The sequence below is a fragment of the Hipposideros armiger genome, unplaced genomic scaffold (genome assembly GCF_001890085.2).
Source record: "Hipposideros armiger isolate ML-2016 unplaced genomic scaffold, ASM189008v1 scaffold_235, whole genome shotgun sequence".
Lineage (NCBI taxonomy): Eukaryota > Metazoa > Chordata > Mammalia > Chiroptera > Hipposideridae > Hipposideros > Hipposideros armiger.
Genome location: NW_017731585.1, coordinates 855,855 through 873,137, shown reverse-complemented (window position 1 = coordinate 873,137; position 17,283 = coordinate 855,855). Strand labels below are relative to the sequence as shown.

General features: G+C 40.1%; 1 protein-coding gene across 6 annotated transcripts in view; it reads left to right on the top strand.

The window, feature by feature from the left end:
• WASHC2A (WASH complex subunit 2A) overlaps positions 1-17,283 on the top strand; it is a 47,413-nt gene that overhangs the window by 10,346 nt on the left and 19,784 nt on the right. For 4 of the 6 annotated variants that reach the window (XM_019655071.1, XM_019655069.1, XM_019655067.1 and 1 more), the window contains exons 6-18: positions 285-378; positions 1,152-1,210; positions 2,419-2,466; positions 4,234-4,344; positions 4,904-4,991; positions 5,568-5,633; positions 6,524-6,642; positions 7,122-7,179; positions 8,686-8,856; positions 10,531-10,655; positions 11,700-11,786; positions 14,837-14,938; positions 16,435-16,566. In XM_019655071.1, coding sequence (XP_019510616.1) covers positions 285-378; positions 1,152-1,210; positions 2,419-2,466; positions 4,234-4,344; positions 4,904-4,991; positions 5,568-5,633; positions 6,524-6,642; positions 7,122-7,179; positions 8,686-8,856; positions 10,531-10,655; positions 11,700-11,786; positions 14,837-14,938; positions 16,435-16,566 — 1,260 coding nt within the window. Of the gene's footprint in view, positions 1-284; positions 379-1,151; positions 1,211-2,418; positions 2,467-4,233; positions 4,345-4,903; positions 4,992-5,567; positions 5,634-6,523; positions 6,643-7,121; positions 7,180-8,209; positions 8,264-8,685; positions 8,857-10,530; positions 10,656-11,699; positions 11,787-14,836; positions 14,939-16,434; positions 16,567-17,283 lie in introns of all 6 variants that reach the window. The other 2 variants (XM_019655072.1, XM_019655070.1) reach the window with 2 other exon arrangements.

The following is a 17,283-nucleotide window of genomic DNA, read 5'->3' as shown; positions in this document are numbered from 1 at the left end:
TGGTAAATGGTTTGCAGGCTTTTGCCACTTTTGTTAATATAGTTAGGCTCTTACGAAAGGAGAGTCTGTGTGATTCAGCTTCACTTTGCCATCTTTATCTAGGATTTGCTTTTTTTAAATCAGTGATTTTTTTTGTACATTTAATTGTGCTGTGTTTCTTAGTGTCTACTTTTATTTTGTAACTTGTTTGGGGTAGTCAGATGAAACAAGTTATCAAATGGAAAGCTTAATTTTAACTTTTCTACCTAAATTTTTAATGGCTGATTCCCTTTCATGTTTTATAGGATCTATACATTGATCGTCCTTTACCTTATTTGATTGGGTCAAAGCTGTTCATGGAGCAGGAAGATGTAGGTCTTGGAGAGCTGTCTAGTGAAGGTACTCTTTTGAACCAAATATTTTTGTTACTTTTAACGTTCATATCTTTTTAGTTTGAATTAATTTCAAACTTTATATTAATGTTGTAAGAGTAGTACCAAGAACTCCCACAAACCCTTCACCCAGGCTTACCGATTGTTAACATTTCACCACATTTGATTTATCTTTCTCTCTCTCTCTTTGTATATATACACATAATATTTTTTTCTGAACCTATTTGAAAGTCATCAAGCAGGCATCATGCCCAATTACTCCTAAATATTTCTGTGAATTTCTTCTGTATCTTCTAAGAATAAGGATATTCTCTTATATAACCACAGTATAATTGTCAAAGTCAGGAAATTTTACTGGACATAATATTATTGGCTAATCCTTAGTCATACTCAAATTTTGCCAGTTGTCTCAATAACATCCTTTACACTCTCTTTTTCTTCTGGTCTAGGATGCAGTTCAGGATCACTCGGTGCATTTAGTTGTCCCCCCATAAAAGCTTTTCTTTGCTTTTCACAACTGTGACATCTTTGAAGATGTCAGTTTTTTCCTTTGTAATTAATAAATTTGTAATTAGTGTCTTGTGGGGAGATACTTTGAGGCTATCTAAATATTTTATTCCTCACTATAGTAAAGTTGCTTTTAATTCCAGTTCATGGTATATTAGATAGTTTTATCAAAATCTCTCTGATGCTGATATGTGGTGATTTATGATTTTGAGAAGGAGCTAAGCACATTTTCTTATGAATATTGGTGATAATCCTAATCTTTCTTCTAAACAGAAGGGTCAGTGGGCAGTGATCGTGGTAGCATTGTGGACAGCGAAGAAGAGAACGAAGAGGTAAGGGCTGCGTAGTGTGTCCACGTCATGATGGGCTGGCAACTTAGGGTGTGTTTAGCAGGCAAAGTAAATAACTTATCTGTGAGTTCAGTCTGTTTTCAGACGTCTTTTAACAGTGATAGAAGCCATATTCTCAAGTTTTCTCATTGGGATTAGATTTCCTTTTTGTCTTGCGTACAAGAACAAGGAAAACTACTTTAAGCCCTTTCACCATTTCCCTTCCTTCTACCTCCCCAGTAAATCCCCTTTTTACCAATATATTTTGAGGGGCACAGTGTAGATATTTTGGTGGAATCTCTGCCTGAGATAGTCTTTGAGTAATTTCTATCTTTGAATAATCCTAGGAAAAAAGTCCACATTTGAAACTTATTATAAAACCTCCTAGAGCAGAAGATTGTTCAAAGTATCCACTTATGTCTAGCTTTGTTGCTGCCTCTAGCATCTTCCTATCCCCAGAATATAACCTGACTCCTGCTCTGGGGTCTCCAAGTCTGTGGACCTTGACCACTGTTATACCTGGATTTGTCTCTTGAGACAGAATATTCGTCATTACAAAGGGCAGAGACACTTAATACTAGTTCTGCATGTGGATTTCTAAAAGACAATGTTGTATGCATATACTTTTCTCTTTTTGCACAGTTCCCCTCCCCTACTCCTTTTTTCAGTCAGCCCTCCAAACAAAACACCAATGTAGGAAATAAGCTTTTCTTAAATAACCTCGCTGTGACTGATGATCATTAGCTGAATCCTTTGCTTTTAGCCATTAATGCAACTCTTGACATAATTGCTGGTGGCAGTTACTGGTGTTTCCTTCTTAGGCCTGATGAAGTATTATCCTATTTAGAGGGAGTATAGCAAGTGGAGTCCAAAAATGTAAAAATCACACAAACCAACTTTGGATAATTTAGTTAATTAAATGTGCAACTCTTGCTTTAAGCCCAAAGGTTAGAGATGATAGTGCAGATAGATATGAACAAATTGTTAGACATGTTTCAATTAACCGCAAAAGTCACCTGTTCACTGGCACAGCCCTTGGCGATATTGCCAGCCATCTACCTCACCTGCCTGATACTTCAGGTGCCTGGTGGTGATCAGTACAGAGACTGAGGACTGCGTGTCGACTAGCTCCAAAGACTAGCCCCCAAATCATTTCTGTGCTTCTTAGTGAAGCCTGTTTTAACAACAAAGCCTTTTTTTTTCCTTGACAGGAGTCAGATGGAGATTTTGCCAATCATACAGACAATGATCAAAATCGGGTAAGGCTCGTGCACTGAAGTGACTTTACTTTTAAATGTTAATTGAAGCATAGCATATATACTAAATACATACTAAAATTACTCTTGATTGACTTAGGAGAAAATAAGGATTTATTCATCTTTACAACTAATTTTCCTCCAGGTATTTCCTGTTTTTAGGCTAACTACCCCCCTTGTATATTTTTTTCAATTTTACTTTATATTTTGTCTTTATTTTTCTTAGAAAACAAAGAAGTAAAAATCAAAATTGGGAAACAGAGCCTCTAAAAGAAGGCCCAGTTACCCAAACTGAACTAGTATTTTATAGGAATTCCTTTCCCCTATTTTAAAGTTTGAGATAATATAGCAGTAACGTTAAGCAGCACTCAAAAAATGAAAATTCTTCTAATCTTACTGTTTTAGTATTGTCGTCTTAATTTTTGGGTACCTTTCTAAGGGTATAATCTTTTCATAATATGCATAGTTTATTTTCTGCTATTTTACATTAACATAAGTGTTTCCTTGTCATTTTAAATAGTCTTTGTAAACCTCTGTATTTTTTGGCACATGATATATGATACTGTCATAGTCTCTATATGTATGTGGGAAATAGTTTATTTCCAGGATTTTATTTTTGAGATAATGATGCATTCAGTATTTTCATACAAAATTCTTTGCTTCTGTGACCTATTTCCATAGGAATAAAGTGGTGTAGAGTTATATTAAAGGCTCTTGATAATACTGTCTGGTGGACATTCTAAATTATAGATCCTGCATAATTTTCCTACACTTATCAGCACTGAGATTATGATTTTTGCCACCATAATATATGTACAGTGGTATATTGATATAGTCCCCATTTGCATTTCAGTTTCCTAATTGGGAAATATTTTTTCATAAAAATTTTCAATTATTAAATGAAGGATTTGGTACTTTTTGGTTGGTACTTGTATTTTGCCAGTTTTATTCACAAATGTCACTCTTCTCTATAATTTTAATAATCCATCTATGTTTCTTTCTGTGGAATTTACTATTAAGATCCACATACTTAGACAGTGTTTCAAATAGTATACTATAGTAATTAAAAGCATTGGCTTACCCATTGAAGATAGACTGGTTTTGTGTGCCACAGCTAACCTTAGAGTTCTAAGGATTTTAGCATAGTGCATGGCACAGTTCATTGATTTAAATATTTAAAAAAGTTTTAAATTATACATACCAGTGGCTGCTTTTATAAAAATTAAAACTTATCAAATAAAGCTTAGTTTGAACCTTCCCACCCTCATCCATCTTCTCACACTCTCCAGAGGTAACTGGTGTTATGATCTGGAAGTGTATCTTTCCAAGTGTTTTTCTTTGCTTTTACAAGTATTTCTGTATCCATAAAACGGTGTAGGGCCAAGGGGGGTGCTGGGTATCATGCTGGGTTTATCACAGTTTTTTCACATGATGTTTTAGACATCTCACCAGTTGTTGAAGCTTGTTCCTTTTAACTGTCATCATTCTTATTATGATAAGATGGTACTTAGTTTATTCCTTACTGTAATGATGGACGTTTTTAAGATTTCAGTATTATGCTATTATTATTTTCTTGCACTGACAATAAGCCTGCGTGTCACTGTCCTAACACCTGCCAATGCTCATAACTCCTGTTTCGTCGTCATCATCACCATCACCATCATCAATTTACAAGCTGTTACTGTTTTGCCTAAAGGCTAAGTGGCAATATCTCTTTTTCAGCTCGGCAACCTTATCTAATAGCTCTAATCTGGTGGTTTATACTCTTAGCACACGGCACAGGCGAGTGATGAGGAAGAGGATGACGATGGTTGTGACATTTTTGCTGACTCTGAGAAGGAGGAGGAAGATACTGAGGACATTGGAGAAAATACTAGGCCTGTAAGAGAGACTGAACCTTGCTATCTCTCAGCAAGGTTTGGATGTGGTGCCTAAGACTCATTCCTTCTATTGTCATTTATATTTGTAACTGTCTTATTTTACATCACACTTGTATTTCCATTTATACTTTTGAACATAATGATTGAGCATCCCAAGTTGCCTTATAAGGTATTACTTTCTCTTTCAAATGTTACAGTTTTACAAGTCAGATCATTCAAAATATATTCAGTTCCAGAGTTTTAAGACCTTAATAATCCTCCCCCTTTCCCCACCCTGAGCACCTCATGATAGTTTTCTTATCAAGCTCTCCAAGCAAGTATTAAAATACAGTATAAAAAAAATAAGGAAATACAGAGGATGTCCCTTCAAAGGGACACCGGGACCTGTCTTTTAGGTGGTTTGTATAAGGTGCATGTGTTTAAATTCATTTAGTTAAACCCTATTTTCTCATCGGTCCAATTTCATTGTCGTTTACATAATTTTGCTTGGTGTCCCAAAATAAACTGTACTAGTTGGTATATTACAAAAAGGTGATTCTTTCGGTCTCTTTTGCCTGTAGAAAAGAAGTAGACCAACGTCGTTTGCTGATGAGCTGGCCGCCCGCATCAGAGGAGATGTTGCAAACCAACTGGCAGAGGAGCGGACAGGTACATCCCCAGATGAGTAATGGGGAAGTGAGGCCCTCCGTGGGGCTTCACCAAGGACGAAGTTCCCGTTTAGTTTTACTAAGGCACAAGAGGCTTATGTTGTACTTCTCATTCTTCTTTTGACTTGTAGACTCTTTACTAACTGAACATTGCAGACCTCCCAGTAAAAACGCACATTTATATAACATTGTATGTGCAGCTTCAGGGGATTGATGGATACCCCAGAGAGCCATGGGCCCAGATTAAGAATCTCTGCCTTAATATTTACTACCATATCTTGACTAAATGAAAATGTATTGCACAGTATGTTCTAGCGATTTAGGAGGGTGGAAAAATGGCAGGGTAAGTCTTTCAGCAAGTGCGGTCCTGCTATGCACATGACCCTGGTATGTAAGCTGAAACTGAGTGCCTGCTATGGTAAGGCGCTGGCTGAAGGGATCCGGTGGAGCTGAGAGACAAAATTCAGTGGCTTGCTCCGAGCTTAGGAGTCATGAGGGTGGCTGACATGTCTGTGAAAAATCAGATAAATACAAAGTGTAGACTGAGTGTGGTTAAAACTGTGACATATTCTTCAAGCCTTATCTCCAGAAGCAAAACCTAAGAAGACACCGAGAGAGAAGAAGGAAAGAACTCCCTCAGATGGTAGGCCTATCCCTCAATTCTGGTATTTTCGGAGGCTCTTAACTCAGGAATATTGCTTACATAATTCATAAAGTACCACTTTAGATGCTTGACAATGGGGTCTGTCTCTTGAGTCACGCTTCAGAGCGTTTAAAAGCATGCTTTGGGTGCTGGGAGGAGAGACGGGTGTGGGGAAAACTTCTGTGAGGATTTGAATTACTAGATTTTATAGTGATCATTAGCTATCTTTCTGAATTCTTTTCCAGTATAGAAACTAGAGATCTTTAGCATTTGTTTTTTTAATAAAGACTATACCAGGCTGTTTCATGTTAAGCAGTAATGCCAATTACATTCCCACTTGTGACTGCAATCTGCAGATATCTTTGTTTAGTCTACCCTTACCCCCAATTTTTTTTTTTTTTTTTTAGCTGAGCCATCCTGCCACCTATTGGCAGCTCAGCGGCAGCTCAGCTCTGGCCGTGAATGGAACTGGCAACCCATTTGCTCAGAGCTCGCACTCTTGAGTGAGCTCTTAACCAACTGAGCCACTCGGCTGGCCCTTTCCTTCCCCCAAATTCTTGGTGGAATGGTCTTCAATGGCAGTCGAACCACATACTTGCTTCAGAAGACATAAATTTAGATTAAAGGGATCACCTATGGAATTTACCCTGCTCCAGACTTTTACTGACTTTAGGGTGGGAACCCAGAGAGCCTTTTAAGGGGTTCAGTGGGCTGTTTAATGAATTTTTGTTAGAAATTTCTCAGACTGCCAGCACTCAAATACCCCTGGTTACATACGGTTAGATAAGCTCTATGCCAATTTTGGAGATGTTGCAAAGGCTAAACCCCAGAATTTAAGTACCAACCCCATCTTTAACTCTCCCGGCAAAACATTCCTTTGTGTTTGTCAGATGAAGACGAGAACTTGTTCTCACCACCCAAGCTGACTGATGAAGACTTCTCACCATTTGGCTCAAGAGGTGGCCTGTTCAGTGGAGGGAAAGGACTTTTTGACGATGAGGATGAGGAGGTGAGTCAGTGGTAATCTGAAGCTCTCCAGAGCTGTGTCAAGGGTACATGAGGAAGAAATACACTTTGTTCCTTTAGGAGGAAAAAAAGTGGCTTCTTAGTTGCAAGTTGCTTCTATAATACTTTCATATTTGGGGAGATTTGGAACTAAGAATCACAAAGTGAGAAAATACTGTATCTTGATGCCCTTCGTTAGGCAGGGAGAGAATGTGGGAGTATTAATAGGAATAATTTACTTGATAAGGCAATTGTTTCTTACCTTATCTGTTGTCTTCTTCCATGTTTGTATTTAATTTCTGGACAGACCTAAATTCTTTAAGAGTCCGATTTTACCATAGTCTTTACTTTGGAACAGATTGTCTGGCAGAACAGCAAATACGTATCTTTAAACTTTACAATGTACTTTTCTTTAGAAAACCTCAAATGCAGCGACATTTTCCATTGTGTTTTTGAATTCTGTGTCTATCTTATTACAACCAGAGTGACCTCTTCAGGGAAGCCCCCCAAGACCGAGAGGCTCGAGCCCCAGTTAGTGAAGGTAAGCTTGGATGGAGGCTGACTGCTTCTTTGTACCCAGATTTCCAAAACTGTTTACTTCCCATTAGGAGATGGAATCCCTGGAGTTGTTCTCAAGCCTTGTTTCTTTGTCAGGCAGAAAGCTGTTGTGTTTGCCTCCGTCTATTCAAAAGTAGTTTATTTGTACTAATTCATGACTTGGAAAAAACAGAGAGTGTCATCTGTAAACCCACATCACAATTTTACCTCTTAGAGAATTCATAAAAAGTCAAAACAGGAAAACTCCACTAGCAGCATATTTTAATTTAATCAAGTTTAACTTAAAAAAAATTCCTAAAATTCTGCATGTAAATTGGAGATCAGCATTTCCCCAGCCCAATGTGCATCATATCTGTGGAGATTTTAAAAGGCACGCCTAAAATATTTAAAAACTTAAAATTTTATTAAATTTTTAATAAAATTGTAGGCCTGTGGTAGTTCTTGGAAATTGGGAATTAGTTATTTTAAGCAACTTGGTCTCCCCAGGCCACAAGTTGTCAGATTTTGGACTGCTCAGATGCTGCCTTGATTGTCCTATGGTGCCTGATCTCCAGTTTTTGGCATCGGTGACTTGCCTAGTTTCCCTCTGTCCTGTTTCTGTCTTGATTTTTTTCACTGATGTCTCAGGTTTTTTGCTGTCTTTTTCACTTGTTCATCTCAAATAGGAAAGTGTAGAGTGGGCACTGGAGGAGCCCTGCTTGCCCCGCCCCTCCCCCCATTGTGCTTGTGTCTTCCTTGGCCTCCCCAGCCAACCCCACTGCTTTTGTCTGCCCAGAGTCACACTGATCTTCCATGGGAGTCACAGCTGAGATGGCATCAGTACCAAGAAAAACGCCATGACATTGGTAGAGAAGATAATACTAAGGAAGTTTAAAATGGCTCTTTTAGGAAAAATTAGTTTTAAAAGGTCTCTTATTAGCGGTGTATTGTGTTGCACATATTTTAGGAAGGTGCGTTTAAAAGGGAAGTTAATGTTTTTGTTGAAATGGTTTTCTCATTCTTTCTTACTTTAGTGTCTTCATCTTCCAAACCCAGAAAGAAAATCCCAGCAGTTTCTGTATTTTTAGGTATCATCATGTAGGGTTTATTTTTCAAAAACTACATGAGTATCATTTTGTCATTTTTAAAATTGCCATCTTCTAAGGGCTGGCTGGAGAGGAGGAGGAGCTTCAGAGGGCATGGGACAGCTTACAGAAAAGAGAGTGCATTTCCTGGGATAAGCTCCTATTCTCTTAGAAATTGGTGGCCTTGGCCCTTTTTGTGTTTGAGTGACCGGGTAATTCTGCATTCTGAGATGTTCTATAGCAGAAATGATAGAAGTTATTGGGTCCTGTTACTGTGTTTTGTGGATGAACTGAAATTAAAAGTTCTAGGGGGGTAGTAGTGGTTTTTCCTTTTCTGTACAGTCAGGAACCCCTGACTCCCCTCCCCCCCACACACACACATACACACTGGCTTATGCCGGGCTGTCTTGTCCCTGCCCCCACAGGGGATGCTGATGTGTTTGGTACAACCTCTGCTCCATCACTGAAGGAGCCCCAGAAACCCGAGCAGCCCACCCCAGGGAAAAGCCCGTACCTCCCAGCGCCCACTGGCCTCTTTGATGATGACGACGACGATGACTTTTTTGCAGCATCCTCTGGCAAACCTACCAAGACAGGTACCTGTTCCAGCCTGTTTCTGGGAATTTTTCCAGAAAAAGAATATTGACCTAAAAAGGACATAAAGCTCCTCTAGTTCATGTCTCTTGCAGTACCAGGACCCCTCCTCAAGCATTCCTGTCTTAGAGTTGCCTCATCTCTACTTAAATAGCATGGCCCCTTGTAGATCTCTATTTTATGAACCAGCCTTTTCTGCTTTGGAAACGAATTACTAGGAATATCTTCCTTATAGAGAGCTGAAATCTGTTCCTCTATAATATCTGCTTGAGAATTTTTCTTTTCACCTTTGGAATTACAGAGAAAGTTCTAATCACACTTTCTTCCGGCAGTCCTTAGTAAACTATAATATATGAGTAGAATGCCACAGGCTAGCTGTTTAGTTCCCAGCTGCTCTTCTGTGTTCCAGAAAGCCCAGGTGATCTGGGCTTTTCCTGGCACAACAGGATTTTCAGCCCCTTGGCCACTTTGGCACCCCCCCCCTTCCTTCCCCCTTCAAATTTAAGCCCATTTGTTCATGAAATCATCCTCTAAATCACTTCTTTAATGCGCAGACTCCCAGGACTGCTGTGAAAATGCAGATTCTGATTTAGTGGGTGTTGGGTGGGGCCTCGAGTCTGCATTTCTAAGGATCCCTCCGTGGGCAGAGAGTGCTACTCTGTGGGTGCACTCAGCCCTTTTATTTCAGCTGTAGGTGGTGTGGAAAGTAAGGATAGAAGCAGAAAGTGAGGGAAATAACAACCTAGGTATTTTAGAAAGAGTGCAAAGGGACACCTAATACACTCAGATCTAGGTCTACTGAAAGGACGGTGAGTACGGGCAGTCGAGCCTCCTGTGGCTGGGATGACTCTCACTGCGGTGAATGTCACTGAGCTGATTTGGAATTGCAGGTAAGCTGATGCTGCTTTCTTTGACAGCTGCTTCTCCTGGGACATTCATGAGTCAGCGCCCTCATTTCAGCGTCACACGCCTCATTCAGTGCAGCATTGCTTCTGGTAGTGAAAGGTTGGAAACTGCCCAAATAGTCATCAGTGGGGTACATTATGGTCCTTCCATTCAGTGGAATTTTGTGAACCTGTTAAAAAGAATGAGGTCTATGTCCGTTCACATGATGGGATACTCTAGGTACATTCAGTGAGAAACACAATGGGAAGACATGTCGTTCAAGTTAATGTTATCATTTATAGCCTTATTGGGAATGACTAGAGTTAATACATTAGCATCTTCTGTGGGGAAATTAGTAGCATGTATAATAAACTGTTCCCAGTGGGTGGGAAGGTGGAGCGATGGGGGAGATTTCAGTGTTTGCTTTTATATGCTTTTGTATAATTTGATTTTTTTTTTAAGCAGAAGCCAAACCTCATTCCTCAGCTTCCTAGAGTGATTATTAAACAATCTTACTTTCTATAGGTCTGTCTATCTTGTATGCCTGTCCAAGCTACTGGAGGCATAGCATGCTGTTGCTTGGATAAGTGTGTAAACCAGATGGTTAAACTGTCCCGTGTTTCATTTGAGCTGCTGTTGTGTTCTAGTCCACTTAATATTTCTTGATAACTCATCAAGAAATGATATACTATTAAAATTTATTTTTTGAGAGAGAAGAATTTTTAATCTATGAATTTTGTGGTGGGACTTTTTACCTTCACGTAATTTTATGTTGTGTTATCTTTTTAAAGACAAAATCAAATCCACTGCCAATATCTTTGATGATGAGGAAGATCTGTTCAAAGAAAAAGCAGCAGCTTTGTCAGAAGCAGCTGTGACTCAGACAGATGAAAATAAAGCAAGAGCAGAAAAAAAGGTGAGCAGGAGTGAAGACAAACACAGGAGTGTTGGCTTCGGGCATCTTGTTCATTCATTTGGAATCCAGAGGGAAGTAGTGTTTCCTTTCAAGTGTATAGTGAAGAACTTCAAACACGCAGGAATTTGGAAGAAAAGTATGAGCACCCAGATAACCACCAAGTTTCAGCAGTTGTTAGGATTTGTCCAGTCATTCTAACATCCACTGATGATCTTTTCCTGAACCAGTTATGTTGCGGGGTGCAAAAGAATGTTTCTAATTCTTGCATTTTTTTCTTCCTTTATTAGCTGGCATTTTTCTGAAGAGAAGAGCTTTCTCTCCCTTTTCTGCTTTTTTAGTATCGTTATAGGATAATGGCTTCTCTATTCATGTATTATAATCCATGAGCATCGTTTTTTTTTGTGATGTTCAGATTGACCTGTATTTGGCCAGTGCAGTGCCTGCCCCTCAGTCTTTAAACAGTTCTAGCTGCTTTCCCTTCCCTATGCTACCTTGTACACCTTGATCTTTCTAAAGCACATCTCGTGTCATGTCCACACTGTGAAACCCTGACCTTCCCGCTGCTGACCACTTACTAGGTCCCAGCTCTGAGAACCCGGCCAGCTCCTGAGGTGGCCCGCCATCCCATTTGTGCATGGAATGAGGCAGGCAGCCTGTCCTACTCTCTGAACCACCAGATGTGCCCTCCGTTTATCCTGCTTTTCTCCTCATGTGGTTCCCTCTGCCTGGAATGTCCTTGCATGTACCATCTTTCATGTCTGGGCCTTGTCTATCCTGAGAAATTTACTTTGTTAAGGAACTGTTTCTGTCCTCTTTCCTAACTTTTACCAATTTTTAAATCCTTTCTCATGATACTTCTCCTTTTGAGTTAATTCTTTGTATAAACTTGATACGTGTCCGAGGCTCATGGCCCCTTTCTTCCTTGGTGCATGGCCAGTGTCATCCCAGCAGGCTCAATACATTTTCTGAGTGAATGATTGAGTAATTCCTTACTTCCAGGTGTCTTATTTGTTAACTCTGGATATTTTTTTTTTTCTAACGTAGGTTACCCTGCCTTCCAGCAAAAATCTCAAGCTCTTGCCAGAAACAAAGCCTCAAAAAGGTTTATTTTCAGATGAGGAAGACACTGAGGTATGGAATTCTTTTTCTTATTTCTGGGAATTAGTCACTCGTTATGACATTAGAAACTATTTCTCAATCAGGATTTTCTCAGTAGAGGTACAAGATTTTTTATTAAGTTCTTCAGTTCTTTTTTTGAAAATAATCTCTTGAGAACACATGGCCTTTACAAAGCAGTATATGTACAGTACTTTTCACTGTTGGATTTGAAACCAGTGCGTTCCTGGGAGGAAAACACTGTCTCGCTTAACTCAAATTTTAGGCTATTTGTTGGTCCGCAGTGCAATGAGGCAGTCGTACCAGGACAGCAGTGAACACACTACTTCTCTTTTCGGTAGTCTCACTAAGAAGTGAGCTTGGTGGTGAAGTGATGAGCACTCTGGCCCAGCCTTTTATCTGGTGACTGGAACAGTCTGTGGCTGGCACTGGCTTGCCGACAGCCTCAGTCCCCCAGGCACTTGGCCCAAAGCAACCCCAGCTCTCAGAGCATCTCTGCTTTTTCTGACTCCCACAGGCCTTGGTCCTTTTAGAGCCAATTTTAGGCCAGGCTTTTAGAGGATCAGAGACCAGTATAAGAACGCCATGGGCAGCAGTCAGTCCTCTTCACAGAAAACTATGTGGACGTGGCAGAAATTTATGTGTAATTTTATGATTTTAAGAACTTTGAGTTAAACCCTAATGGTTCCTTTGTACTAACAGCCAGGATGAACATACACCTCTAAGTATAGTGATTACCATTGATATAAAAAGCCTTGGAGGCTTATATTCTATTAACAGCCAGTATACCGAAGATAGGAAGTCACCAAAGTCTTGTTAAACACAACTCCTGACACATGAGCATGGCATGCTGGGCCTCACACTCTGGTCTCCTGTGCGCTCCCCACTGCTTCGCTGGCAGGCACACCAGCACTTCAGGCCTTTGCACTGGCCTCTACCCCTCCGGGATTGCTCTGCCTACAGTCTGGGTGGCTCCTTACTTGGCCCAGTTTTCTGCCAGGCCTTCCCCGATGACCATTGCCATGGTAGCAAGCCCGCCAGCACACACCACACTGCACTCTTTCACCCCTCCTCTGTTGTGCTGTCTCCACAGTCTGTGTTGCCAGGTGGTTTTTCATGGCTACTTGTTTATTGTCCCAACTAGAATAAACTTGGTGAGGGCATGATGTTTTATTCCCTGCTCTTGTCCCTGATACCTAGTGATTAGCACTTGGCGAGCCATCAAATGTTGTCAACTACAGGAAAAAAGAAAACAAATATGAGCAATTTTGGTGACTTTAAAGGTGTTCCAGTTTTTTATCATTATGAAATAAATCACTCCAAAACTTAATGGCTTAACACATCAATAAGATCTTTTTACCTTTTTTGGCTCCAGAAGTTGATTGGGCTAAGCTGGGCACTTTTCAGGTAGGTTCTTCATGTGGCTCCTCGCCTGAGGGTGGCCAGGCTGAGGCATCTCACTTCGGTTTCTGGGCCTGGGTGGGAAAGACTCAAGCCACCCCCTCTTATCTCTCTGTTCCCCCAGCATGGCAGCTGCTGGGAATTCTTCCATGGGCTTCCTACGTGGTGGCCCAGAGATTCCCAGTGAGATCCAGAGAAAGATGCACAGAGGCCTTATTGCTTTACGCGTCCTAGCCTCCAAAGTCAGCATTATCACTTCTGTTGCATTCTCTTGGTCAAGGCAGTCACAAAGGCTTGCCCTGGTTCAAGGGCAGGAGACAGACTCCACTTCTTAATGGTAGGAGTGTAAAAGGATTTGCAGACAGGTTTTAAAACTGTCACTGAAGGCTTTGTGCCCTGTACATTATCATAGATTGTTTTTATTGGATGCTGTCAGGGTGCTTAGGTAAGGAGAAGTGAAACAGTGTAGTCTAGAAGATAAAGCTTTGGACCAGGAGGATTCCTTCTTCACTCCTGCCTCTACATCTCAGGTGTGGAGCTGAAGCTTGCCCTGTGAAATCACTGTGGGGACATGTTTGAGGTAATGGGAAAAGCCTTTTTTTCCAACATTAGGAAGATATTAGTCAAGGGTCCAAAACCATGATGTTGAAAATGGTTTTTGTTCTTTGTTTTGGTGTCCTTTTTAAAAAGCAACATAGTCCTTTCCTTAAGTGAAATCTTGCCAGTATGTAAAATGCAGGAGAGGCATGGGAAGCCTAGAGTGCTCCCTGTGTGACCTTTTCTGCCTAAATAGACCCATGGGACTCCATGGTCCCCCGCGAAAACCACTGGACTGAGAAGAGCTCTTCTCAGTTAATGAATTCATTAGGTCTTTATTTGAGGAGTAGACATTGACTTCATAATACAAAATTTATCTAAAGAGGTCTTAGAAACTATGTTCTTGTCCTACTTAATTGCCTGGCTCTTGTGTGTTGAAGTTCCCTCCCGAGGAAATAGTTGTCATATTTTATGTTAAATTCATAGAGCTAATTTTATACTAATTCATGCAGTCAATTTGTAGACCTTTCTTGGCACATTATAGGTTAACATTTTGTAGCATTTTGAAAATTTCTTGAGAATCTACCAGATTTTTCTTGTTTGTAATATCTAGCTATCATTCAAGTAGAATGCCAAACATTTTAAAATAAAAAGTGAATTTGTATTTATTTAAAAGAAATAATGTTATATACTCTTATAAGAGGAGAAAGGGGTATTACTGTTAAAGAGTCATAGATCGAGTAATTTGGGAATCTAGCTTCAATTTCCATTATGGAGTCTATTTAATCCTTCTGATTCTTTGGGCAGAAAAAGGAAGTCTCTTTTTTTAACATGATAGACTGATAGGAAAAATTTCTCCTGCCTTAAAGCATGCAAGTGGGATGCCAAGATAAAGCAAAGTGGGAGCATCAAAACCTGTGGGTTGTAGTGAGGCCATCTGGCATTGCATGTGGTCCCTTCCTCCTCATGGGCATTCGCGCTGCGCACAGCTGGGGCACACTGATGGTGTTCTTTGAGGACAGTCTGACAGAGGCCTAGATGCACGGCTGCTGCCATGTAACAGTCTTCATGGGTGCTTTAAAACTGACATACCTTGTTAACCAGAAACTTTCATTTTGATCCAATAGGATTTGTTTTCTTCTCAAAATGTGAGTAAGTCAAAAGACGCAGCTGTCCTGCCTAGCAAACTCCCCAAGTCAGTTTCGCTTTTCGATGATGAAGATGAAGAGGTAAATGTGCTTGCAACACAGATAATCAGATTTTCGATTAGTAGAAAACTGTTGCTGATATAGCTTTATAGCCAGAGGCCCATTCAGTGGAACGAGGTGATGGGGAAAAGCAGTCAAGCTCTCTGAGGCTTATATAGCACAAGTATTTCCGTTTTTCTTTCAGTGACTCCTGTCTTATACAGTGGTCAGGACATTAAGTTCTTGACCCAGCTCTTATGGAAGGCTTTGTGGATTTCACTTTAAAAATCTGGCTTTAAGAAATACTTTTAGAGGCTGAATCTGTACTCTGCCTGGTAACCTACAAGAATATCTTAGTTAAAGGGGAAGGCGGGAGGGGAAGTTAGTCCATGACCTCACTGCTTTTCTTTCCCACCCTGTATAAGAGAGCAGAGTGGGGGAGAGGAATCAGGGCAGATATAGCAAGCTTTCTTTGCTCAGTGCTGTGAGTGGCTAACCTGGGCATTGTATCAGGCCCTGTGTTCATATCGCAGCTCCACTGCATGCAGGTTAGGGGCCTGGGGCAAGTAGCTTAACCTTTCTGAATCTCCGGTGGCTTGGTAGTACATAGGGTTACTGTGATAGCTAAAACAGCAGTGCCTGGCACATAGTAAGCGCATAGTCAATGTTAGCTTTGGTCATTAGTATCCCCATAGGATGCCATTTTTTGTTCTCATGGCCTTTCCTGCTTTCCCACACTCTCTAAAGGCTCCCATGATCGAATCTTTACATTTCAGGACTGTTCGCCTGATAAGTATACTGTTAAGAGTGTTTTTCTGCCTAACTCAGGCTCGGGCCCCCTGATGGTTTGTTACCCATATCAAAAAAAAAAAAAATTTCTTAATGGACACTTCTGGAGGGCTTGATGATACAAAAATGTACAGATGCCTTTGAGCCTATAAGAATCAGCTCTTAGTAGGCCAGTGATTTTACTTAGTAAGCTCTTTCTTATGTTTGTATTGTCTCTTTAAAATTAACCAGAAACACAGGTCATCCCTTCCCTCTGGTGTGTGTGCTTCATAAATGTAAAGAGTAGAGAAAGCTCTGTATTTCTCTCTTTCTGTCCATCACTCAGGCGGATTCGCAGAAAGGAAGGTGCATGTCTTTGGCTGCCTCAGGGCACCATGCTGCTCTCCTGGCAGTTGCAGGCTCTAGGCCCTCCCTACTGAGCACAGGGGGACCTGCCCACCAGAGGACCCTGTGGCGCCAGGTTTCCTCCTATTTCTGTGACCTTGTCTGCACATCCCCCACCCTCCCGCTCCCTCCCAACTTCCAGTTCTATGGTATCTGTGGACAGAGGATACAGTTAGAGAAGACTGCAGACTGTTGTTGCAGATGTGGGATTTACTAGCATTTTGTGATTTCCCCCCCAAAGGTGTTATATATGTTCTGTACCTGACTAGAGATTTATTCTCTAACAATTTGATGTGAGAATATGTCTTAAGTTTTTGTTTCATGTGTGTGAAGTTGTCATACTCTTCTGTCATTTGTTTTTCTAGGATAATCTTTTTGGGGCTACCGCTGCTAAGAAGCAGACATCATCTCTACCCACTCAAAGCCAAGAGAAAGCAAAACCCTCTGAGCCCTCCAAAAAGAAAGCATCTGCCTTATTGTTCAGCAGTGATGAGGAGGTGGGTTGAAAGTCTCTCCTAGAGAAGAGTCGATTATTTGATATGATTTAAGAGTTACAGCTACCCCAAACATTTTCTTTTTCTACCTCTTTTATGTCTAGGGAAGTTCAGTCACACCAAAGACTATGTGGACAAGACTAGCTTTTTTATCTTGAAGAAAGATATTTAGTATAATGTATTAAATAGAAAATCAATTCTTTTCAAAATGGTTAGGAATAAAATAAATATGGCCCTCAAGTTATAATATATGCTAATTCAAATGAGTTGTCTTATTTTATCTTGTTAAATGATCACTGCATTTCATTAATCAAAAACATGAATCTATACATGGAAGGAGTATCCTATGCAAGTTTAACTCTTTTTTTATTAGAGTCTTAACAATAATTCAGTTTACTGTTAGATACATAGTAAATATGGTTTAGCTGCTGTTTAGATATAGGTGTACAAGAAAAACTTTAATATTAAAAAACCTGAGCATTAAAAATCTTCCATGTGATAATAATTGCTCTTCTTTATTTTAACATCATAGGCAAATTAGAGTATGATGTGGATAGATAAATTGTAGACAGTGTTTTTATTGAAAGCAACTTAAAATGACATAGCATAATTTGCTTCGTCTACTCAAATGTTATGAATTTACAATGGATTTTTCTTTTTTTTTTTCTTTTTAGCATTGTTATTGGTTGTTTTCCCTGTAGGAATGGCCAACCATCAGTG